The sequence below is a fragment of the Salarias fasciatus genome (genome assembly GCF_902148845.1).
Source record: "Salarias fasciatus chromosome 7 unlocalized genomic scaffold, fSalaFa1.1 super_scaffold_4, whole genome shotgun sequence".
Lineage (NCBI taxonomy): Eukaryota > Metazoa > Chordata > Actinopteri > Blenniiformes > Blenniidae > Salarias > Salarias fasciatus.
The window spans coordinates 24,922,382-24,947,397 of NW_021941229.1; the positions used below are offsets into that span (position 1 = coordinate 24,922,382).

The window sequence follows — 25,016 nt, forward strand, 5'->3', positions numbered from 1 at the left end:
TTGCTAAAATGCTAAGGCGTTTTTTTTGTTTTTGTTTTTTTTACAGCTGGAAAGTTGGGAAACATTTCATAAACCTCCAGTTTCATTTTTGCATTCAGCGTGATCGCTACTGAAAATGTCAAATCTTAAACCCCGCCCCCTTTTACTCTGATTTTTTTTTTTTTTTTTTTTTTACCTGAAATAGGTAAATTCACAAAAATTACCAGACTTCCTTTGGAAGTTCCCTCCTTCCTGGTGGGAATTTCCCAGTTCAGCGGGGTTCAGGTGGAACGTTCCCACTCGACCGTCTTCATCTGCGTTCGTTGCGCCTCCCGGTGAAACCCGGCTGTGTGTTCTATCTGTGAAGCTGTGGCGTTTCGTGGTTAGTGAGGACTCTGTACAGGACGGACGCGTTGCGGTTTCAGTCTATGGTGTATTCGAAGGGGTAGTCCTGAGTGGGCGCCACGTCGAAGCCGATGCTGTCGAAGGGGTTCTCCGTGGACCAGACGTCCACCGGGAACCAGGCGTCGTACCAGGAGGTGGTGCTCTCGGTCTCCGGCGGCTTGGTGGTGGTGGTGGTGGTGGTTGTAGTCGTGGTGGTGGTGGTGGTGGTCGTAGGCGGCGTGACGCCCAGGCCGCCTCGCAGCCTCAGCAGGCGCAGCCGGCGGAGACGCAGCAGCCGCAGCCGCCGCAGCCGCTCCACCCTCTGAGCCTCGGCGTGCTCGTCCACCGACGCGGTGGTGCTGGGCGGCGCCGTGGTGGTGGTGGCGGCCGCCTTCGGCCTGGTGACGATCCGGATGGGCTTCTTGCCGTTGAGCGCCATGATGAGCTTGATGCGCTCCCAGTTGGACTTGGCCAGGCTGAAGCTGCAGGGCGTGGCTCCGGAGTCGTAGCCCACCGTGCAGACCCGCGTCTGAGGCGTGTAGCCCTCGGCCTTGGCCGTCACCCGGTACTCCCCGGGGTTCAGGAGCCGCCAGTAATCACCACCTGCAGCTGGAGCCACAGCACGGAGGTCTTAAAGTCCACCATCTTTCCTCTCACTGCCTACTTTGTGCACTTAACTTTGCTTTTTCCTGAGACTTGCAGATTTAAATGTATTTTTAAATGAACGATAGATTAATCATTTGCACACTGGCAAAATATCTCACTCAACAATCTGGGAGTTTTCAAAGTTGGACACTTGAATAAAGATGGAGCTTACTGAATTGAAGTTTGGCTCCTAATAAGGAAGGTAAAGGTATAATGGACGATGTTTTAGCCAATGAATGGCGTGATGCGAGTCTCAACTATTGGTCCTCTAACATGTCAATCACACTGAAGAAATGCTTGCGTAACGCCGTCAAGCGCGCTCGTAGGAGCAGCAGAGCAGGTAGGATGGTCTGGCGCATTTGCGTTTTTCAAAAAGCAAGTAACAGACATTTGGCTTCGACTTTTTCTAGAAAATCGTCCATTATACCTTTAAATGTAATTTGGGAAAATGTCAGCATAATCCTGACTGAAACCACCAGATTTCATTCAAGTACAGTTGAATATCTATACCGTTGGCTTCTGCAGTAGAATTAAGGAAATCTTTTAACCCCTGTGTTAATCTTTGTGTTATTTTCGTAGTGATAACTTTATCAGTTTTGTTTTTATTTTTAATTCATTACCAGTTCTGACGTCGTGTCGTATTCCCTCCACTGATATGGTGGCGTTAGGCAGCGGATTTCTCTCCTCGTCTCGGACGACACCTTTAATTCCTCGATTCACCTGCATGACAAACACATCAAAGCACCTCTGTCAGCTTTTGATCAGATTCATTCTAGAAAAGATAACGGAGCGACAACGGGCAGAACTTCACCAGGATTTTATACGACCTTTCACATTAAACTGTTCTGAAATGCACTTTAAGGATGGCAAGTGACAACTTTCCTCGTCGAGTTGTCAACACTTGTTACTCAAGTAACGGCTCGGTCGATGAGATCAAAGAAGACTGAAGTGTGAATGATTAGTTTCAGCTACAAATTAAAGGTAAATGGAAAACTTCAATCATTTATGGCTTATCGGATCTGACACTGTGGGGAATGCTCTGGTTGCGATGCTGATGGCGGGCGTTGGCTCTGACTGACCTGCTCCATGAAGGACAGCAGCGACTCGCGGTTGTTCTCCCACTCCAGAGGCAGCTCGCTCTCATGTGGAAACTTGTCGCAGCCCAAGAAGACGGAGAGCTCGAAGCAGTTGGTGTGCAGGTAGCTGAAGTCGTTCATACCTTTGATCGAGCGGAGACAATCTTTTCTCTCTCGGTTCTGCTTGGTGTTTCTCGTTTTGTTATCCTGGAGGGTGAACTTCACACTTACTGCCCACCACTGGCTTCCAGCCGGCCCGGTTGGTGATGGCCTGTCCGCCGGTGACGTCGTCCCCGTGGCAGGAGCCCCGGTAGGTCTCCGTCATGGTCAGGTGGCTGTGGGCATAGGACATGGCCAGCCACCGGAACATGGCGTCGTCGGGGGTCTCCCTCAGCGCGCCTTGGTTCTGGCGTTGAATGCGAGCCCAGGTCTCCTCGTTCATGTCCGAGTTGGTCCTCCAGCGTCGGCTGTCGGTCACCTTAAACATCAGACGGCATGAGTTATGGAGTCAGTCGGCAGCTGAGGTCGTCTCCGACATTCACCGGGTCTTTCGTCTTTGGAAGAGAGACGTACGGAGATTGACGGACGCAGCATGTCGAACGGATACGCCACCAGCTTTTCTCCTCCCTGTAAATTGGCTCCCAGCACAAACGGGTTGCGCTCCATCCAGGAGATGATCGCTCTGGTCTCGACCGCGAGCTGAAAGGAGGAGACGTAGATCAAGTCACCGTCATCGTAGTGGATCAAAACATGGGGAAGCTTTGTGTTGGCGAACTTACCGAACCGTTGAGGAAGTTTTCCGGGAACGGGATGTGGTGATTAGGAACGATTCGAGGAACCCAGCCTCTGTCTTCAGCGCCCCACAGGATGCTGTTGAGATCCGGGAAGTTCTGGAAGATGTCGTAACCTTCTTCGGTCCAGTGGCCCAGCGCCCAGTTCCCCATCTCTGAGCCCTGCAGGAAAACATGGGGGACGAGCACGGGAGGCGTCAGTTTGACGAAGATATTTAAAAATCAGTATCGTCTTGAAGTTCTGGTAGCACCTGTTTCTGAACAATGACAACATTCATGTTATTATTGTTCTATTTCAAAATGCAGCGAGCAGGAGCCAATCGGGTCCATCCTGGGCCGATAGCCAGTGACTAAGCTAATGCAGACTCAACTTTAAATTCACCGATTAACCAGTCAGTGGTCGGTGACTGGGAGTCGAGCCACTCTGAAAGCCGCCGTTGTTATTGTCTATACATTATTAATCATCTGTTACTATTGATTTGGTTTTCATTTTTTCACGGTACCATCTGGAAGGCCAGCTCGTAGGCGTCGGGGTTCAGGGAGGGCACCAGGTGGATCCTCACTCCTTCCACCAGGCGGCGCACTCTGGGGTTGTCGTTGTTGTACTCTTTGCACATGAACTGCATCAGCAGCAGGAGGAGCTCCCGGCCCAGGGCCTCGTTACCGTGGAGACCAGCGGTGTAGCGAAACTCCGGTTCCCCTGGAGACGGTTCGATATCACAACACGGGTTCATCAATAAGTTTTCTTCAGTTTTATCGAGTAGTTTTGACAACTACATTTGAAAAAGAAATCTAAAAGCCTCTTTGTACCTCAACGGAATTCATGCAGGCAAAACTTGAAGCTAGCTAAAGTCCCACCTGTCTCGTGCTCCCCGGGGTTGTCGGAGATTTCCATGGCGTACATCTTCAGACCCTGCGAGCTTTTCCCGATGTTGTAGATCCTGGTGATGTTGGGGCACTCCTCGTTGATCACCTTCATCATCTGCAAGAGGAACAGAGATTCGGGAAGACGTCATGAAGCTACATGTCTCATACGTTTGACTGTCATGAGCTGGTAACTGATTCTCCATGTCTCCAGACTGATTTAATAAGTGAATCAAAGTATTGAAAGCTCAGCCACTGCCAGCGCTAGTTACTTCCAATAAAGTAACTTTGCTAGTTACTTTATTGGAAGCAACTAGCAAACTAACTCAACAACTTCACAACAGTCAAAGGGGAAAAACCCAAGCAGGAACAGACCTGTCTCATCTCCTTGTAGTTGTGGTGTCTGAAGTCCAGCTCATCAGACGAGTTGAGTTCGTTCTCACTGTGATGAGCACCTGAATGCACCACAAACACACGGGTGGAGGCGACAAGAATGGCTGGCAGGACTTGAAATACTGATGGAGGTGTGTTGATGTTGTTTGAATTATGTTGGGTTGTGCTGTTGGGGGTACGTTGGGTGGTGTGTTGGTACTGTTGGAGGTGCGTTTGGTGCTGTTGGAGGTGTGTTGGGTGGTGCCATTGGGAGTGTGTTGGGTGGTGTGTTTGGAGTGTGTTGGGTAGTACTGCTGAAGGTGTGTTGGGAGTGTGTTGGGTAGTACTGCTGAAGGTGTGTTGGGAGTGTGTTGGGTGGTGCAGTTGGAGGTGTTGGGAGTTTGCAGGGTTGTGCTGTTGGAGCTCTGTTGGTGTTGTTGGAGGTGTTTTAGGAAGTGTGTTGGGTGGTTTTGTTTGGTGCTCTTAGAGGTGTGTTGGGTGGTGCTGTTGAGGTCTGTTGGTGTTGTTGGAGGTGTTTTGGGAAGTGTGTTGGATGGTGCCATTGGGAGTGTGTTGGATTGTACTGCTAAAGGTGTGTTGGGCGTTGTTGGATGGTGCTGTTGGAGGTCTGTTGGTGTTGTTGATGTTTTGGGTGGTTTTGTTTGGTGCTCTTAGAAGTGTGTTGGGTGGTGCTGTTGGGGGTGTGTTCGATGGTGGCATTGTCAGTGTGTTGGGTAGTACTGCTGAAGGTGTGTTACAAGTTGTTGGATGGTGCTGTTGGAGGTGGTGTGTTTTGTTTGGTTCTCTTAGAGGTGTGTTGGGTGGGGCTGTTGAAGGTGTTTTGGGAAGTGTGTTGGGTGGTGCAGCTGGGGTGGGTGGGGGTCTCACTGGGCAGCTGGCAGGCCAGGATCTCGGCTCGGAGACACAGACTTCCGTTCCAGCTCTGCGGCAGGATGCGGATGTAGCGCGCCACCACGGGGGTGGAGAACTGAGTCATCACCGGCGTGTCTTTGTCCACGTTCCCGTAGAAGAGCTGCGGGGGTGGAGAGAGCGGCAGAAGGGGGGTAAAAGATGGAGCTGGGGCAGCGTGAGGTCTCACGGTTCGATTCCCACTCACCCACTCGGCGTATCCGTCGTGCAGCACGGTCCAGTCCCGGCTGTCGTTACTGAAGGCCACGTAGTACGAGGACACAAAGTCCTCACTGCAACACACACACAGCAGAGGGTTTCATCACACACGATCAGCCAGAACATTATAACCACTGACAGGTGGCGTGAACGCCACATCGCGTTTCTGAGCTACAGCAGTCAGAAGTGGTTCGAGGGAGGACAGGAAGTCCTGCTGTTTTTGATTGAAATCCATCAGATCAGTTTGTTGTGTCCTCTGTCCGCCACCAGAGGGCCCAAACTGGGAACTCTGGTGAGGTTTTCTGTGTGGGCGTGGCTTGTGGGAGATGAGGCTGAAGTTAGCTTCCAATTCGTAGCTTACGATTTGGCATTTAAGAGAAACGTTAAGGGAAAATAAATTTCACAGGGGAGTGGCTATTTATTTGTTCTCTGCACTACGTATTAATGTAAAACGACATTTAACATTTTAATTGAGATGAAAACATTCCAGGTAACCATTATTGAATATCTACAACCTTTATTATATTTGTAAAAATAAAAATAAGAGCATATTTAACAATAATCTTCGTAACTAGAATGCATTGAAGGACGTCCAGATGGAAAACTCCTGGACCGGGACTCCTCAAATCTGGACTAGATTATTCTACAGATCTAAAACTTTAATTAAAACACTGTTTCTTTTTTGTGAAACCTGTTTTTTGAAATAAAATTGGTTTTACATTAATACGTAGCACAAAGAACGGATAAATAGCCGCTATACATGTGAAATTATTTTCCCTTAACTTTTCCCTTAAATGTCAAATCGGAACCTAACTTCAGCCTCGTCTCCAGGAAGCCTCGTGGGAAGAAGGTGAACCAGTGGAGAAGTGTGTTACTGCCACATGCAGCTCCTAAATCACACTTTCATGGAAACGGTATTCTCTGACCGCGTCTTCAGTGAGTGTTTGAGATGATTCACATCAGGAACGGTTTGATGAACATGTGAGGCGTCAACTTGAACTTGATCTCAAACCGACGATGCGTCTAGAGTCGACTGGCGATTGAGTGCAGGACTCACGTCTGGTCGGAGTTCCTGCCCTGAGTGATGACCCCGCTGAACTCCACCTCTCGCCGGGCGTCCACCTCGAACCAGTGGGTGGTCTCCTCCGGCTCGGCGCACCAGCCGCCGCCGTACATGTCGCCGTCGTCCTCGGAGCCCTGAGTGGAACCATGAGCTCAAACCTCAAGGACTGGCCGTCAGTGTAGCTGCACCTGTTTGCCTTCCTGAACACTAGGTGGCGATCATGACTTGCTGTGTGATTTTCTTGGCCAGTCTGAGGTCCACAGTGGTCCTACAGTAATATTAAAATGAGAGAGTGAGCAGTGAAATGCGGACCTGCATGTTGAGGCGTCCTCTCTGAGCCGCGAAGCCGTGGTGAGACTGAGAGGAGGCCAGCAGCTGGTCGTCCTCCACCCGGTGGGACTCCAGACCCAGAGGAGGACACTCTGAAGACACAACACACACATCCTGATCTGTGAGTGTGAGTGTGTGTGTGTGTGGAGCTGAAACACTGCCGTTTTCAGACGGAACCGCCGCTGGACGCTGAGCTGAAGGAGTAGTGTTCTTACTTTTGGGCTGAGCTGGCACTGAGACCTGCCGGAGCCGCTCCTCCTCCTCCTCCTCCCACTTCTTCCTCAGACGCTCGGCTTTCACGGCGTAAGGAGAAAACATTATGTGTCACAACACGAGTTCACATGGACCTGGCTCTCCAGCCAAACACCGCCACCGCGCAAAATGCTTCCATATGTGCAGCGACGGGTCCGTTTTCCACTTCCAGCCTCAGATGTGGGTCACTTCAGTCTCTGGGTCTTTTTTTTGTTTTAATTCCAGCAGCGTTACGCAGAGAAAATGTTATGTAAGGCTGGAACAGACTCTCTTATCACACTTTTTGCTCGCCTCCCTTTCTGCTTGTTCATATCTGGGTAATATCGTCCAGCTGCTCCCGGAGATTTATGCAACAGTCAACAGGACATGAAACAGATCCCAGCTTCGCCTCCTCATCGCTCCCAGAAAGGGAGCGCTGAGGCCTTCATGCATTTCTAGAGTCTAAACTATGAAAACCTCCAATTAGGCCCCGTTCTGCCGAGAACAATCGCTATCAACATGAACAGAAGGAGTATTCTCTATGGATATAGTGTGTGTGTGTGTGTGTGTGTGTGTGTGTGCAGAGTTGCAAAAAAAAAAAAAACATTTTCCCCTGTTTCTTATGGCGATAAAGTTGGGCTGCTTTCAAAAAGCTTTGTTTTTTTCCCCGTTTCATATGGTAGTGAAGGTAGAGACTTATCAAAAAGTGATGTTTTGCCCCATTTTGGATGGTGGTAAAGTTGTGGCATTTTCATAAAGTTGCACTTTTCCCCGTTTCATACGGAGATAAATTTTCAGCATTTTCAACAACTTGCATTTTCTAAAAGTTGTTTTCTCTCATTTCCTTGGAGATGGAGTCGGACCATTTTCTCAGAGTTCCACCTAGGGAGCCCATTGTGTTGGGCAACTTTTATTGTTGCACCGTTGTTGTATGAAGTAACACCCAAAATGTAACGCACATTTTCGGTTGTTACTCTATTACTTTGAAATCCACAATTAAAATAAATGAAAAAATATTTTTCATTCTAAATATTTCACCATCCAAAAAGTCTGTTTCAGGGAAAATTCTAATTTTAGAGCTTAAAATGACATTAAAACAAATTTTTTTTCCCTCCAGATGTAGTTTAACCTTCACCATGATGCATTTTTTTTTTTTTAACAAAGTGATCTCTTAATTTTTTGCCTAAATCAGCGGAAATAGCCTAAATCATTTTTCCTCCCAGAAAATGATCCCGTGCTGAATATTGTGAAAGTGTTTACATGCTTGAGTGAACGTGTGAAGCAGCAGAACTCTGATGATAGAATGTCATTGAAGTAAAAACCTTTCTCGGCCTTCTCTTTCCGAGCCCTCTCCTCCTCTTCCTCCTGTTTCTTTGCTGCCACTGTGGAGAAATAAACCCTCAGATGAGGCAGAGACTCACTTTGACCTCGACATGCAGCTCGTCAGCAGTTCTGATACTTTAGAGAAAGGCGCTCACAGTCTGCGTAGTCGTATTCCTCGTACCAGGGACCGACGTACGGGACGCCCGTGGTTTCCTCTGAAACAGAACTCGGGTTCAGTCATGGGTCGAGTCGCAGCTCTTCCCTGGACGGACTGCGATCTGTACCTGGGATGAACACGACGGCCTCGGTGGTCGTAGCTTCTTTCTTCCTGCTGCGGATTTTATCTGTGACGAAAACAGAGATCAGCTTTTTGATTAATGTTGCCCCCTAGTGGTAGTGATGAATATGGCAGCAGCAACGTATCCGTCACTAGAGCAGATCGGGAACATTCAAGTATCCAAACTATGAAAACCCCTAAAGACTTAAGCATTTCTTAAAGAAGAGCCAAAAATATTCAGAATAACCATTTTAGCATTTTTCTCTGTAATCTGAACTGAATTTGCTGCTCTTGCTTCCACAGATATGGTCTGGATTCAGAAGGAAAACATGACGATGACCTCTGGTGGTCGTAATAATTATGACATGAGCAATGTAGGGACAGAAGAGAAAATGCAAAATATACTCAGATGTGTAGGAGGTCAGACAGGACAAAGATGAGGACCTTTAGTAACAGTGAACGATTGGTTCTTTGTAAAACTGAATTCAGTGGACTGAATTAAAATGTGGTGTTTTTCCAAATGTGACCACGTCTGTTGAAAGGTTTAGGAAAACAGGTTAGCCCACTGACAATATCAGTGCAGTAGTCAAGACTAACTTACCCAAAACCAAGTCAAGACTAAAGCATTTAAAGACCAAGACCAAGACTAAAACAACCAATGACTAAGTCTAAAGCTGAGCTTGAACCAAACTATTTTCACAGTCCCAGACTAAAAACTGAAAATCTTTTGTAAATCTAGGATTTTAAATGGCATGTCAGCACGCTTCTGTCCTCTCCATTGTTTAGTTTAAGCTTGTAATCTGCGCCGTTTCATACAAATTTTTTTCTCGTCTTGGGTTTGTGATAATGTCAAACATGTTTGACGCGAGACTGGGCTGTGAATCAAAGCTCTAAAACCTCATTCTCAGATGTGAGCAGGTGTGGACTGATGGCTTTCTAGGAATCTTTTCCAAATCTGTTCAGTCGTCTGATGTATGGGTGGTTATAAAGCATTCAGAGACCAAGACAAGACCAGGACATTAAGGGTCTGAGACCGAGACACGACTGAGGTCTTGAAAATATGGTCTGAAGACCGCTCTGGAGTACAACACTTGATCCCTGTATATATCAGTAATGAACAGGTGCAAATATTCATCTAAATGGTGAAAGTTAACAGGAAGGTCGTGTGTTTCTGAAAACTTAGGAGAATTTTTCACATTTTTGGTGTCAAGCTGATGTTTTTAACGCTATCAGCTCTGTTGAGGGTATATCTTTGAGCACGATGCCCCCCGGTGGCCATTTTCATTATTACATCAGCAATGTAGAGAAAAAGGAATTGAAAATAGAAAATCTAATTCCATGTATGTAAGGTGATGTTAATCCTTGTCCTTCAGCCTTTGCATATGAGCATTCATTCATGATGAAGTCTGGAATAATCTCACTGGTTAGCGTCGACCTCATGAGGGTAGCTCCTTCCACCAAACAGCAGCAGTTAAATGTGTGTGTTCAGTTGAATTATACAGGTTCTGCATCACTTACCAAGGTCTGGCTCCACTGGCTCCTCCCACTCAGCCCCGTGGGGGACGGACGGCTGGACCACTGCAGGCGGACAGAGGGAGGTTCAAACAGGCTGAACGGAACTGTGCAGGTTGTTGTGTGTTTTTACGACTGACAGCTGAGTGTGTGGACTCTGTCGACGAAACATTCAGTTTTCCTGACAGCCATAAGCTCTAAAATACTTGTTTTTACTTCCATTCATGCTGCAGACTTGTTAATTACAGAAAGTTTTCAGATTTAACCATCAAACGAGCCAATAATCATTATTACATCATCAAACAGGTTGACTATGCTCCTTTATATTACATAATTTTATTTTAAAGCTATTGAAAAAAAAACAGATCTGATTTGATATTTGTTTTTGTGCAGTTCTGTGAGTTTATATTTGGAATTTATTTGGATACTTATAAAATATTTTCATTTTTAGATTATATAGAATTTGTGTCTATGTTTACATGATAATATTTTGAAAGACAAAAAGTAAAGAACTAGTTCTCTTCTTATGAAAGTAAAATTTCTCATAATTAGGCTTTAACAGACCACTTCGATATTTATTTGTTAAAATAATATTTATGATAATATTTTATAAATCTTAATCATTTGATTTTTTTTTTTTTTTTTGAGTTTTGAAATCATTCAATTTCACTCAAAAATATTTCTACTAATAATAAATTTATTTTAGGAAATATTTTTTGGTGAAATTGAATATTTTCAACACGTAAAGCGTTCACAATTTTTCTTCTTTTTTTCAAAAGTCTAATTTAATAAATATTTAAGCTCATTTATGTGCAATACAATTTTTGTGAAAATGAACAGGCTGCATTGAGCACATTGAAAACCTTTTAAAATGTGTCTTAAATCAAACATTAGGGGATGATTTCACTGTTTGAGTTGGGTCTTACTTGGCTCCACAGGCTCCTCTACAGGCGGGGTCATGGGGGTCAAAGGTTGAGTCACTGCAAGGGTTTGAAAACAACAACAGAAATTTAACTGGAAGCATTCAGGGTTTCCTCTGTCTTGGATCTTTTCGTCTGAAATGTGAGGTTTGGGTCGTACTCGTGCCCCAGAGCAGCTCGGTCAGCAGCTTCTCCTCCAGGTCCTCGTCCCGGTTCGAACCCCTCGGGTCTGGCTGCCCCGGCGGGTCCGGTCGGACCGGCCGGACCGTGGTGGTCTCGGCCCTGGTCCGGGGCTTCTTGGTGCTCTTGGCCACTTTGGGTTTCTTGGTGGCTTTGGGGGCTTTGGGCTTCTTGGTGGGCTTCGGGGCTTTTTGCTTCTTGGCTTTGGCCTCTTTCTCCGCCGCCTTCCTCGCCTTGGCTTCAGAAACAGGAAGAACATGCAGTTAGTGGAGCTCTACCACAGGTTTGGGTTACTAACACCGAGTTCACTCCTCAAACCACCAGCTGAGTCCGGACTGCTGTGGATGCTAAAAGGAGCTAACGCTAACCCAACAAGCTAGCTCCTCCTGACCCAGTGGCTGGAAGCTGAACTAAAAAATGTAAACGAGAAAGGAAACAATACAATAGCTGCATGACTGCTGAATTTGTGTAAGATTTGACCTGTTTAAGAGAAAGTCTCTTTTTAGATTAGCTCTCTTTACCTAACTTCCATATTTCCTCCAAACTAACAATGTTGAGTCCAATGACAGTTTAAAAAATGGTTGAAGATTAGGACCACCGATTCTTTTGTATGATTTGTAGAATCAGTGACAGTTATGACGACTTTAACCTGAAAATACCATCATGTATGTTTGAACCTTGATGCCCAGGATGGTGATCAGAGTGGAAACATGGAGGTGTGGATTCCCTCCTCCACAAATGTTTGATTAAAAACTGCCCTCAAAACATGAAAAGTAACAAAGTGGATGTTTCAGGCTAAATTTCTGTGAATATTACAGAGAACGGATCCTGGGAGAGTCGGTGTTTTTAATCCATCATCATTACACTCCAACACAGACACAGAGGGCTGCTTGTTTCCTGATGTCCCACCGGTACTTAAACACAACACAGCCGGGCCATTACCCCCCGTCTGGACAGGGTGGGCTCCCTTCACGCCCGTCAGTCACCCGGAAACACACTCTGAAACACGTCTGAGAGGAGACTGATGTTCCCGTTTGACCCCAGAAACACGCCGCTTCCGTCTCTCCGTGGGAATCTCGTCTGGTTTCATGTTCCCCTTCATGTCTGCAGTGCAGGAAATGATCCAACGACACACAGGAGGGTCATTCCCTCTGTTTACCGCTGTTGAATCCACTCAGGCTGAAATCTGTCTTGATGCCGGGAATGTGCAGAATTCCTTTCAAATGGAAAGCAGCTTCAGAGAGATAAAGCTTCACCCTCTAATTTGACCCACAGAGGGGGGGGCGGCGGTGTGGGATCACCCTCAGAGTCCAACCAAAGTCAAAACCAGACAAATATGATGAGATACCCAGTGCAAATATTTAAAACCATGTTCAAAACACATCAATCAGCCCCCAAAAACTCACGAAACAATCCAAAAAAGAAATCAGAAACGCAGATTAAAAGAAAGAAAAGAAAATCAAAGAGCTGACCTCTGACCCACTGGAAGGAGCCTTACATTTGATTCACTGCAGATTATGTCAAAAAGTTGAAAGAAAAAAAAAACAGCCAAAAACCAAATAAGTAACAGTGAAGCAGAAAGTATTTAAAAACAGTCGGGAGAAAAAGAAGCTGAACTTGAATAAATCTCCAAAGTCCAGCCGTGAGCCGTGTTGGCAGAACATTTAAACTGACCCTCCCCTTGGGGATAATTAAAGCTTCTTGAATCTTGAAATACGATTAAAAAAGGCTTCCTGAAAAACTTTAAATTACACCAAAACTGGCTTAAAACAGTCAGTTCAAATCCTGGTCCTCAGGCCTCCCTGTCCAGCATGTTTGAGATCTTTCCTTCTTCCAACACACCTGATTCAAATGATCTGCTCATCATCAAGCTCTGCAGAATGTGTTGGGAGAGGGAAACATCTAAAACGTGCTGGTCGGGGAGGCCTCGGGACCGGAATTGTGAAACACTGGTTTAAAACAGTGTGAAAACCAGAACAAAGTATCAGGAAGAACCAAACCCAAAAACCAGAAACCCTTCAGATTTCCCCCCAAAAATGGAACCAACTAAAAATCCTGTCAGAAACCAAGTAAAGCTCAAAAACCTGAACATCAGTCAATGACTTGTCCAATCAAAAAAAAAACAAAACTGGTCCAGTCAGAACGTCTAGATACAGTCCTGAAACCAAGACCTGCCAGAGGTCAGTGTGACGCAACCAATGATTCAAGAAATCCAAAATCCTCCTGTTCTCCAAAGGCAAAAGTTGACGAGAATGCTCCAGTAACTTTACCCAGAGTTGCTCCTCAGACCACTGCAGCTGCACATAATACCGTTAATCCAACTGATTCAGATAAACCGGACTTGGTCCAACTTCATCAGTTCTGACAAGATGAAACATCTTCCAAGACTACAATCAAGTCCATTCAACCGGATTTTATTTCTTTGAGGTCCACAGAAGCCGAAGCCCCATCAGATCTTTTAAAGCCATCTGAAAACAACCACAGACAACAAAATCGTAACACAGCAAAAAAATGAGAATGACTGGTAGAATTACCCAACCCAAACATGAAAGAGACAGAAAACCCTTTAAAGGTCAATCAAAACTCGAGAACTGAGTTCTGCAAATTATAAAACACCCAAACTGAAACTCTTGGGAATTCAGTCCCAACAACCAGAAAACTATTCAAATTCAAATTCAAACAGACACTCTGATGACAAAGAGCAAGAAGTCCTCTGTAATTAAAACCAACGAGAAGTCGCTTCGGAACTGAGTCACATGAGACACGTCTGACAGTCGAACAACGGCAGTATAAATCCAAACGAGCAGGAATGAAACCGTCGGAAACCGAGATCAACTCAGTCCAGCAGTCTGGAAGCTGAACCCTAAGACAATACAAAACCAGTGGACCAACAGCAAAAGACCCTCCTAAAATCAGTCCTGAAGCCAATACTGAAGACAGCACTGAAGCCAATCTGAATCCGTCCTGAAGTCGAGACTGAAAGCCACTTCGATCCAAAGCTCACCAAAAATGATACCAAAGAGTGAAACTCCAGAGGAACCAGCTCCCAAGAGTAGTATTTAAAGCTAGAAATAAAGAATAAAGGACTGTCAGAAAGCAGACCATAACCAAACTGTTGGGAAGCCAACTGAACGCTGTTTTCAGCGTTTCTGTGTAAACTGACGTTTTCAAATTGCTACAGTGTAAATGGGGAAATTTTCTGAAAAGAAAACACAAAAACTAAATGTTTTCTCTTGAAATGAGGAAACAGGACCTAAAAAAGTAAAGTATTGATTAAAACCCTCCCAATTTAATCATCAAACTTTGAGAGTGTATGGGAGTACCGAGACGATGTGTCTGAACTGTGTTCGGTCCACTTCTCATGAACTCTTCACGGTTGTTTCTGAAAGTTGAAGAGAAACTGGCAAACAGACCAGAGAGTTTAATCAGGTTGAGTGAATCCCTCAAGATTTGGAACCAGAAAGAGCCAAACAGGAAGTGATGAGCAGAACTTTTGGCTGCAGGTTTTTGCCGACTCAGCAGAATCTTCAGTGAGTCAAACAAAGCCTGCCGGTTTGTGTTTGGAGTCTCTGGGTTTTGTTAATTCCAGGATTCTTTCTGTAACCCAAACTGAAATGTCAGCCTGTGCTTCTGTGGTTTCTGCTGTACGCAGCGGAAAACTCGACACGGAGAACACGAGAGCGGCTGCAGCTCGTAAAGCGTCTGCGGAAACTCGTAGTGGAAATACTTGAGGCGTCGCTCGCACTTTCCGTTTCTCACACTCTTTACTCGCTTCGCCCGACCGTCTCTGTCTCTACGAGACTGTAAACTTTTTATGGAGGCCCGGAGCGAATCGGCTCGTGTGAGCAGACGTGCCGTCGCGCTGCCAAGGCAGGCCGGAGTTTCTGCCCCGTCAAGTCTGAGTCACTAAATCCCCTCGAAGCTTCCCGCCGGAGCTGCCAGGGCTCCGAGAGCTGGAGGCCCAGCAGACGACTGGCTCGACAAACACTTCAGACTCGAGACAGAAGGTCAAACCAGGAAGCAACGGAAGACAAGTCACTGTTTTTAAAGGATGCGAAGTAAAATTCATATATTTCAATGTCAAGTTAGACCAAACATCGCTTATCTCACAAATCAATAATTTGACCCCAAGTTCAGAGTTTAGGCTACGTAGCTTTACGTTCTGGTTCATGAAGAAAACATCAAAAAGCTACAATGTTTTCAGTTAAGGCTCCGTTTCCATGGCAACGGTGATGGGAGACTCTGGAATCGCAACTTTTTTGCAAATGACTCCCAAAGTGGAACTTTTTGAAAATGCTCTGACACCGTCTCCATGGAAACGGGTGAAAACCATTGTGGACAGTAAGAAACATATTTTCCTTCAGAGTGTCAAGACTCCCAGTCCAGATTCTCCTGGTCCTGGTCCTGGTCCTGGTACAGATTCTCCTGGTCCTGGTCCTGGTCCTGGTACAGATTCTCCTGGTCCTAGTCCTGGTCCCGGTCCAGATTCTCCTGGTCCTAGTCCTGGTCCCGATCCAGATTCTCCTAGACCTGGTAGTTTTCCAGTCACTGGACTCTCCTTACCTGCCTCGATCTCCTCAGGTGTTTTCTTCTTCTTGGGCTTCACCTTCTCTCTCTCCTCCACCTCGCCCGGCTCGTCAGACATCTCCACCTCCTCCCGCCCCCCTCGCCTCCTGGCCCCCACCGGACCCCGGGGGTCTCTCCTCCGAGCCGGGCCCGCCGGGAGCCCGTCCTCCCCGGCGGCGTCTCCGGCGCAGACCAGAGCGCAGCACAGGGCCAAACCGGCCCAGAGCAGCAGGACCTGCAGCTTCATTCTCCGCTTCGCTGAACCTGGAACGCCGGAGGAGGTCAAACACCAACCAGCATCGGACCTGCAGACTCAGAGCCAGCCGGCCGCCGCGGGTCACCACACTGCTCTGGTCCTCCAGGAGGCAGAGCAGAGACAGCCTCCTCCTCTTCCTCCTCCTCCTCCTCCTCCTCCTCAGTGTGAGACAAGAGGGAGGGAGAGGTTGAAAGAAGAGAGCTGCAGCACACCGAAAGCATCAGACCCGACCGGAGCTTCAGCAGCTGCAGACCAACCTCCTGCTCCTCCTCCTGCTGCTCTTCCTCCTGCTCCTCCTCCTCCTCAGTCCTCTCTCCCTCTTGGCCCTTCACCCCCTTTCTCCCCTCACCCATCTCCTGAGCTGAGGGGAGGAGCATCGCCACATGAGACATTCCTCTGAGGGAGAGAGAAAAGAGAGGAAGCCCAAGACACTGAACTTCGCTTTGCAGTTGTGTTTTTACAGAAAGGAGTAAAGAAACCATCAAGTACAGGTCAAGATGAGAGAGGAAGCGCTCTGACCGTCTCCTGAACGCCACCGAAAGATACACAGAGTCTGAAAGAGCCTCAGAGCAAATCTACAAACATGAATGCTCAAACAACTCCTCAATGGGGAGTTTCCAGCCTCTCCCTCCCCCTGTCTGCCGTAGAACAGTTTAGACCCCTTTAACCCACTTAGCTCCTCATTTAACTTCTCATTGAAATGATTCAACCTCTCATTTAACTCACTTAGCTTCTCATTTAACTCTCTAAACCTCTCATTTAACTCTTAACTTCTCATTTAACTCACTTAGTTTCTCATTGAATTCATTCAGCTTGTCATCTAACTCACTTAAGTCCTGGTTTAACTCACTAAACTTCTTGTTTAACTCATTTAAATTCTGATTTAATTAATTTCACTCATTTTAATCCTTATCTTTGTAAATGACTGACTTCTCTTTCATCCAGTCGTGTTTCATTAGATTTCATATTTTCATATCTTCACGCGTTTCTCTTTAATGTGTTTTGCTCTATTTGATCTCATTCTGTCAAACTCCAGCTATTCTATTCTATTCTATTGGTTTACACTATTTAAAGGTGGCATGGAGGATTTGTCTTTCTCTTTCCGGGTGGCTCGCTGCCATGTCAATCAATCTGCTGAGGCGCTGACGTAAAGACGCTCAACGTGCTCGCACGTGGCTAGCCTAATGAGCTGCGCATGCGCAGAAGTGTTGAATTACCCGTGAGCTCCGCTTTCAGCCTTTCAGCGTTGCGCTGAATTCACAGCATCTTTAGGAAAGTCTGTGACGGGAAGTTTGAGCGATACTGAGAGCTGAAAACAGCGACGTGCGCGCACAGGTAAGCTGTACGAGCTCTGGCGCGCATGCACATCGTTCAATAAGGCTCTGAATTCCGGGAAAATCGTCCAAATCACATTAATTCTAATTTCCAGTTGATTTAGTTCTTTACTTGGTGTCCGTTCATCTTTTACTGGATTCTGTTGTATTTTGCTATATTCCATTTAAAGGTGCTGTAGGCAGGATTTTGCTAGTCAATGCTGATTTTTCTGTGTTTTCTTTGGATTAAATGTTAGAGTATCCATTGATAATCCTTTAGGAGTGTAGCATAACTGCTCTACCGCGAGGGCGCAGCGTTTCCACCTGTCTCTGTTCTGAGCTGAAAAGGAATCTCGACAGCTCCAGGTATGTTTGACCAATCAGAAGAGCCCCTGAGGCTCTAACCGTGATTGGTCGAGGGGCGTCCGTCGCACGTTCTTGTGGGAGGGGCTTAACTTGCGTGAGGGCGTGATGTCAGAGAAAACAGGACAGGATTGGCTGTGCTGGGTTTCAAATCGCCATCTTAGATGGGTCAAATCGCCATCTTGCTTAGGTAAACCTAAGCAAGATGGCAGGGAATCCTGCCTACGGCACCTTTAACTCCAGTCTACATTATTCATCGTCCTATCACATCCCATTGCGTTATATTTGATTCTTCTTCATCAAAACGGGTTTTATTCTATTTTATTTCAGTCTACTGTGTTGCATTAAATTCTGTTTCACTTCATAATTTTCCAGTACTACTAATTCATTTGACTCTGTTCCTTCTGTGTAAACATTACTTTCTCCCAAAAAAAGATTTTTTTTTTTGCTTTGAAGATTTCAACTGATTATTTTTATGCCAACAAAATAAATTTATGAATAGAGTTTTTCAGCTCAACAGAATTTATCTGACATTCCAAATCAATCCAGTTATTCAGAAAATAAGACAGAAAAAAGAAAAGAGCAATGAAAGTGTTGAGGTCAAAGCACTTTGTTTCTTAGTCCAATCAGGTTCATTAGGCCTTTTTTTGTATTCATGGTTTGGATTCATATACACAGGCCAGTGGTTATTTTTCCTACCTTGACATGTTTCGGCTGCCAAGCTGCAGCCTTCCTCAGAAGTGTCACCTAATTTTTTTTTTGATTCTGTCCGCGTTCTGCGTTGGTATGGGGTTCTTTAAATCCAGGCTTGATGGTATGACCCCTTCGTCTCGGCACCGCAGGTTGAATCTCAGGTGATTCCGGAAACGTGCTCTCTTCTGTTCCAGCTGTTCCATGCAGCGGAACTCTTTGACACAAGTTTGTCCATGATTCGTTCTTAGTAGTCCGATCAGGTTCATTAGGCCTTTTTTTGTATTCATGTGACACTTCTGAGGAAGGCTGCAGCTTGGCAGCCGAAACATGTCAAGGTAGGAAAAATAACCACTGGCCTGTGCACTTTGTTTCTTTTTTGGGTTTTAATATTAATATTATAATATTAATATTAAGTACCGGTACTCAGACCATTTGAAAGTGAGTCCTGTAAGTTATGGTTGAGATTTAATGGTCAAAAGTGTCAAGATTTCGATTTTACCCAAATAAAAGCAGAGGCTTCAATTGCATAAGTTATTTTTTGAGGGTCTTGCTTCCAGTCCCTTCGGGGTCAAACAGTCTGAACTCAGATGTTTCACAGATGTGAGGCCTGGAGTTCATAATCCTGAGTCATGTCGTGAATCAGCAGCTTCTCTCTGGGCTTTCCTGACTATAAACACATTTTAAAACATGTGCTTCTGCTAAACACTCAACAACCGAACCACAATCCTCCATATGAAGCACGATTCAGATGTTTACTTCCAGCAGGATCACCTCAATATCAGCAGTGAGAAGTTTAATGCTTCATTATTGCTTTTTCCTCTGGATGTTACATGAAGGTAGAACAGACTTTTCATGGTGAGAATAATAAGAATTCATATTATCTGAATTTTTTTCCCCAAACAGGTTCGTTCTTTTAAGATGATTTCTATCCTGCATTGATCAACACAAGGATAAAATCTGATCAGTTGTTATTAAGAGCACATCCTGTTCTGTTACACTGAAGGTCGCGTTGCTTCAACCTGTGTTTGGAGCTTTTATCACCTCCGTCAGTCTCATTCTGCTCCACCTGTTGGACAAATGTTCGCTTTTTTATTGTTCAGACTTCATGGAAATGATTCAGTTTGTTCTCATTTGATCGTGACTCATTACCTCTGCATGCCGTGTGTGTGTGTGTGTGTGTGTGTGTGTGTGTGTGTGTGTGTGTGTGTGTGTGTGTGTGTGTGTGTTTTTCCAGTACCTCAGTGATGGAGGCGCTTCAGATTACTGGCACTCTGACAGTCCTGCTCATATAAATCAACAGCAACAGCTGAGGATGGTTTGATAATACGAACCACTTGTTCCTGTTAAATGAATCACCTCATTTTCATCTATGAAGAAAACCCCAAATATGTGAGGCTGGGATTTAGCTCTGGATGTTCTGAGGAGATGCTGCGGATGTGAAACACACAGAACTTTGAGAGAATCAGATCAAATCTGCATTTAGTGAGCTTTCGAAGGAAAAAAAATTCCATGTTTTCAGAGAAGTGTGCAGCTGTTATGTAACCGCCGGGAGACGTTTCTCCCCTCAGAGGCCGGAAGTGAAGCCATGTTCTGCTCTGGAACTGATGGAAAACCACTGTTAGTGCAGAAACTCCCAGAGAAACACTGGAGTGTGGATTCCTTTCAGCTGTCTGTATGTTCAGGCTGCAGTATCAGCTTGTGTCCAGAGGGCGGCGCTGTGTCAGAGAGAAGATCTATACTTCATGACTGTTTTTTATGATCAGCTGAACTTCCATCCTGAGAGCTGCTGTTGTCATGGAGACGTTCCTCCAAAACAAAACGACGGTTTTCAGTTTTAACTCGTCTTCATTCTTAAAAACAGGTGAAAGTTACGAAGGACAAAATAACGAAAAGATGTAAATGAATAATAAAATGATGAAACAATTTGTCCTATAAAGAAGTTTTAACAGCTTAAAAGGCTAAAAACAATAAATAAATCTTAAAATAAAGGCATGAAAAGTGTTAAAAAATCAAAAAACTAAAAAGCAAAAGTTGCTAAAATGACTATGAACTTACATTTTCTTCAGGCTTCCTATTTTAATATTTTGATTCAATGGCGCCACCTGCTGGTCGAATGTAGTAACCGCAGATTGAAAACAATCATAGAAAAAAATCCGCCAGTGAGGTTGTCTTTCAATTCATTTGATAAAAATATTTTGCAATATTTGTTTTGTGTTGGCAGGTGCACAATGCCAGTATCGACTGAAAGGAGGATTAGATAATAGAAAACGGTAAAAAAAAAAAAACCCACATTGAATATAAAACTCACTTAATATTCAGTATTTAAAAAGAGAATGAATGGCCACTCACATATGAATATTCAGTCACATAGCAAACTCATTTTTCTGCTTTCAAATGCTTGATTGTTTTAAATGTACTGCAAGTGAACATTATGAAATAATTAATTTTCTTTCCCCTCTTATTTTGCTTAAAGAGTCATCCTTTTAAAAAAAGGGAGTAAAACCTGGGACACATGATGCTCTGATGAAAGGCTCTCAGTAGGAAATCTACTTTCAAATTAAAGTGACTGCTAATATTGACTTTGTTACACCTGTAATGTTTTCGTTTTTCCATGTTATTGGCTAAATGGAACTGGCAAAAAGATTCACAAGAAAATAATATAGCTTTTATTTACTTACTTACCGAATTAGAAATTTAGAAAAATGGAATTTTGATTTCCGAGCAAGCACTGTTATTGAGAAAATCACAGCAATAATAACTCAAAAATCATTGAAAAAACAATTAAGATAACTGATTTTTTAAAAGAATTAATCCTGACGGAGTAAAACTCCAGTCATTTTAATGTGGCCCTTTGGGAAAATGAGCTGCCTCTGCCTTAGAAAAACTATAAAATGTGGATAAAAAGAAGCAGCCTGAAGAGAGTCTGTTAAAAAAAAAAGTATGTTCCGCACTGCAGTACTTATAAGTTAATGTCATAAACTTACACTTTAATGCAGTATTTTTTTCCCTTATCAGCTGTTTTAGCATTTTGCCTGATTAAGTTGGTTTATGTTGATTCAAATGTGAATGGAGCAGTTTTCTTACATCTTCTCATTATTTTTATTAGTGGCTCCAAGATCCAATAAAAACAATGAGCAATAGAGTTATATAAAAAAGAGTTTATCAATATAAATTATCACGTAATTACCTAAGAAAATATCAGAACAGTCTCATTAGCTACTGGTCCCCTCAGAGTCTTCACAGCTTCAGTCACACGGTGCGTAATTACGCACGATGCGTCTTTACGCATAGTGCCGGTAAGGCACCAGCGGCAGCGGCGGGAAGAGGAGCAGTGGAGTGCTCGGCTGGCAGCACATCGGGCCGATCCGCAGCGGGGAGCAGAGCGCAGTGAAGCCGAGCCGCCGCTCCTCCTCCTCCTCGGCCTCGCGCCCCCGCAGCTGCCGCTCCTTCTTCCACTTGGTGCGCCGGTTCTGGAACCAGATCTTCACCTGGGTCTCGGACAGGCGCAGCGCCGCGGCGATGCCGTGCCGCTCCAGCACCGACAGGTAGTGGCTCCGGCGGAAGCTGCGCTCCAGCAGCTGCAGCTGCTGCGGGCTGAAGGCGGTGCGGACCCGCCGGCTCTTCTCCTTCGAGCCCCGCGGCGGCAGCGGGGACTCGGCGTGCGCCTCCGGGTCTGGAGCCGGACCCTGCAGCGGCGGGAGGGCGGCTCCGGGGCCTGGAGCTCCTGGAACACACCGACAAATAACAGTTCCATGAAATAAAATCGATGAAGGTGACAGTTTTACTTTTTTTAAATGCTGAAAATTCCTTATTTCTTCACGCATTTTCCATAAAGTTTGAAAGAAACGCCAAATAAGGCTGAGAAGTTGGAGTGCATGAAGATATGTCATCATCATGCAAACTGTTCATTATAAGTAATTTAACAATGCAATATTGACATTATTTTACTTTAAAGCTTAAAAACTGACTTATTAATGAAGAATGAAGTATTAACCGGGTGTTAAATCCTGAGGTCAGGTGGATCCTCACCTGCTGCTGCTGCTGCGTCCTCCACGCAGCTCGGCTTCCTGGGGAACTTGCTCGGGTCCAGAATGTCCTCCACGGAGAACGGAGTGGTGTGGGGCGGCGGCGGCGGCGGCGGCGGCAGCGGGTCTGCAGGAGGCCGCATGTCGGCGCTCTGAGGGCGGCGGAGGGGGCGCGGGGAGTCGGTGTGCGGGTGGACCGGAACCAGAGCCGGAGCTGCCGCTGCTGCTGCAGGTGGCTTATATATAGGCACACACGCACGCTCAGACACGCGCTCCCCGCTGGTCGGGTTATTTATTAGCGGGCATCTGGTCGAAACGTGCCGCTTTGTTTCGCTCCGTGTTCCGCTTTGTTCTCCGCCTTGTCTTCTTTTCAGGACGGCAGATTTTTTACGCCGCTGCGACGCGTGAAGAGCAGATTGTGATGCAAATTGATGGACTCATCAAAGGGAAAGTGGTGCGTCTTTTTTTGCACACGAAACAACAAAAAGAACAAATTTAACACCAAAAATAACCTATTGGGGCCTGAAGCCTGCTGCTGGAGCTGCTCAGAACACTTTAAATAAAAGATGTGTTTAGAAGTTTCTTCTGACTGCCAGAAAAGCTGTAATCTCCAGGATAAACACAGCTAGAAAAATAAAAATAAAAAAAGAAATAAGACAGCAAAGTCAGTGGGAGTTAGGAAAAGAAAAGAAAAGAAAAACTGAAAAAAGAAAAAAGAAAAGAAGAAAATAAATAGAAAAGAAATGCTGATAGTTAAAACTTCTCTAAATGCATCATATATAAACAGCTAAATCACTGAAGAGGCTAAAACTGCCAAGATGTATTAAATCTCTAAATCTGTGGGGGGAAAACTTTTTAAAAATGCTCTAACAGCTAAAAGTGTTAGAAAACATAATTGTACCTGAGAGAATTCAACAATACAAACTTATTTTTATGCAGAATTTTTGTGAAGTTATTTTTCTATTTTAAGATAATCAACATGTTTTTTTGGTTTCAGACAAATTTTATTCAGTTTAAAATGGTGAAAACCTCCTTTGGTCCCAAACGCTGCAGAACTCAGAGGTGTTTTCTCATTTGAACCATAAAAGCTGATATCTGACTCTGTTACAGCTCTATAAAGGGGATCATTCTTGCTTTTGAAATATTTGGAATTCTGAAAATATAATGGCTCTTTAAAATGAATCCACAATAAAATAAGAATTACATGTGATAAAAAGTTTTCTAGATCTGGTGTCTTCTAACATCATTCTTGTAACTTTGAAATCTGAGTGTCTGCCTTGACTTTCATTATCTCACCAGTCTTAATTTTATGATTAAATAAAGGAATAGATTTTACCCAATAAATGGGAATATAAGATTCATTTTTATTATGATTAAACAGTAAAACTGTGCTGTAAAATCCAAGTTTGTTTGCAGGTAAATTATAAGAAAAAAGCTCCTAACAGTAACTTCTGTGTTTAATATTGAGTCCATGGTGTTCCCGCACAGGGATGAATGAATGGAGGAATTTGTACCGATATTATTGCTGAACCTTGTTTCTCACGTCATTAGCGTTACAATCCAGGTATCGGTCCCGTCTTTAAATCCACATTACGGTGTATAGTCTGCTAATGTTCAGCCTTGGGGGGGGGGGGGGGGGGGGGGGGGGGGGGGCTGGGGGGGTCCTGGGGGGGTCGAGGCAGCAGCTGGCTGTTTGCTCTCCTCTCCAGGCTCCTGTGGAGCTGCTGGTGTCAGGAGGAGAGCCCCGACCGGCCCGTCGGGACAATCGGCAGATGTCACCAGTGGGTTTGACCTTCGCTGACCTCCGGCTTTGCCACAGATACTAAACGGAAACGGACGAACTGCCGACAGGAAACCAACGAAGACGAGTGTCGGAGGCGCCGCAGCTCGGTTTATCTAGTTCTACGTCCCAGTTTTAGCGTCGGAGCTTCGACTCCCTCAGCATCACAGATGTGTCTCTGCTGGAGAAGGGAAGGGGAGGAGAAAACACGACTTTTATCCCCCCAACAATGACTTTAGGGCTTTTACTGGTTCACCCGGGGGGCTTTCTGCATTCCCCGGGTCTTTTGTGGCTCGTCTGCTGGCACACTTGTCTTTGTGAGCTAGTGATGTTTCATCTAGTAGCTGCATGGGGTGGTCTCTTCTCCGCACAAAGCCTCTTTAAGAGCACTAAACAGAAAAGTTCAAGAGAAAAGAAGACGTTTGCATGTCTACAAGCCAGGAACGGCCTCCAAATCCACTCACTGTGCTGATTGTTCGTCCTTTTTTGCATTTAGTTGACCTTTCAAGAAGCATTTAGCAGAACTACTGATCACTGCTGCATGCTGGTCACAGCAAATGTTAAAGGGATTAAAAAAGTACCGTTGTTTTGTTTTCATGCCATTTTGATATTAGTGGTGCAGAATAGTGTGCAAATAGAGTGAAACTACTGAGTGAACCCTCAGACAGTAGTGTGCAGCGGCACGGTGGAGTAGTGATTAGTGCTCCCACATGAGTGCAATGAATGACCTGATTTTTATTGCACTCTTTTAAAGTTTCCGCCTCTTGTGTATGTATATCACACATGCACAGATTGCACACACTTTCTATCTACTATTGTTCTGTGATGATGTTTTTTCCTGCCATTGTGTTTTATATCCTGTATTTTCTTTTTTTTCTAATTTAGAAGCAAAAGTTCCTCAAATGTTGCGCTTTTTTCCAGGACAAATCCCTCCCCAGGGAATCA

At 45.1% G+C, this 25,016-nt stretch overlaps 3 protein-coding genes across 3 annotated transcripts in view; 1 reads left to right on the top strand and 2 right to left on the bottom strand.

The window, feature by feature from the left end:
* Window positions 1-11,399, top strand: part of ddx56 (DEAD (Asp-Glu-Ala-Asp) box helicase 56) — a 31,007-nt gene extending 19,608 nt beyond the window's left edge. Inside the window, exon 8 of the mRNA XM_030085303.1 lies at window positions 11,380-11,399. The gene's annotated coding sequence lies outside the window, so the exon portion shown is untranslated. The remainder of the gene's footprint in view (window positions 1-11,379) is intronic.
* Window positions 94-16,037, bottom strand: aebp1a (AE binding protein 1a). The gene is made up of 21 exons (XM_030085279.1): window positions 15,639-16,037; window positions 11,056-11,313; window positions 10,902-10,955; window positions 9,982-10,041; window positions 8,471-8,530; window positions 8,342-8,401; window positions 8,186-8,245; window positions 6,848-6,925; window positions 6,615-6,724; window positions 6,297-6,436; window positions 5,229-5,313; window positions 5,000-5,144; window positions 4,115-4,194; window positions 3,734-3,857; window positions 3,379-3,575; window positions 2,864-3,037; window positions 2,658-2,783; window positions 2,316-2,562; window positions 2,088-2,227; window positions 1,629-1,728; window positions 94-972 (listed from the first exon to the last, which is right to left on the bottom strand). The coding sequence occupies exons 1-21, from the start codon at window positions 15,886-15,888 to the stop codon at window positions 401-403; spliced, it is 3,120 nt and encodes a 1,039-aa protein (XP_029941139.1). The 5' UTR covers window positions 15,889-16,037; the 3' UTR covers window positions 94-400.
* Window positions 16,038-21,547: 5,510 nt separating this feature from the next.
* pnx (posterior neuron-specific homeobox) lies at window positions 21,548-22,434 on the bottom strand. Its single transcript, XM_030084422.1, has 2 exons — window positions 22,296-22,434; window positions 21,548-21,990 (listed from the first exon to the last, which is right to left on the bottom strand). The coding sequence occupies exons 1-2, from the start codon at window positions 22,432-22,434 to the stop codon at window positions 21,548-21,550; spliced, it is 582 nt and encodes a 193-aa protein (XP_029940282.1).
* Between the last annotated feature and the right edge of the window lie 2,582 nt (window positions 22,435-25,016).

Excerpts from the sequence above, each read along its gene's own strand:
- aebp1a (XM_030085279.1), bottom strand. The coding sequence starts at position 15,888 with ATGAAGCTGCAGGTCCTGCTGCTCTGGGCCGGTTTGGCCCTGTGCTGC. Across the intron at positions 8,402-8,470 it reads GGCCGTCGTGTTCATCCCAG|AGGAAACCACGGGCGTCCCG; the intron begins GTACAGATCGCA and ends GTTCTGTTTCAG. Across the intron at positions 6,926-8,185 it reads GAAAGAGAAGGCCGAGAAAG|CCGAGCGTCTGAGGAAGAAG; the intron begins GTTTTTACTTCA and ends ACGCCGTGAAAG.
- pnx (XM_030084422.1), bottom strand. The coding sequence starts at position 22,434 with ATGCGGCCTCCTGCAGACCCGCTGCCGCCGCCGCCGCCGCCGCCGCCC. Across the intron at positions 21,991-22,295 it reads GGACGCAGCAGCAGCAGCAG|GAGCTCCAGGCCCCGGAGCC; the intron begins GTGAGGATCCAC and ends GGTGTGTTCCAG.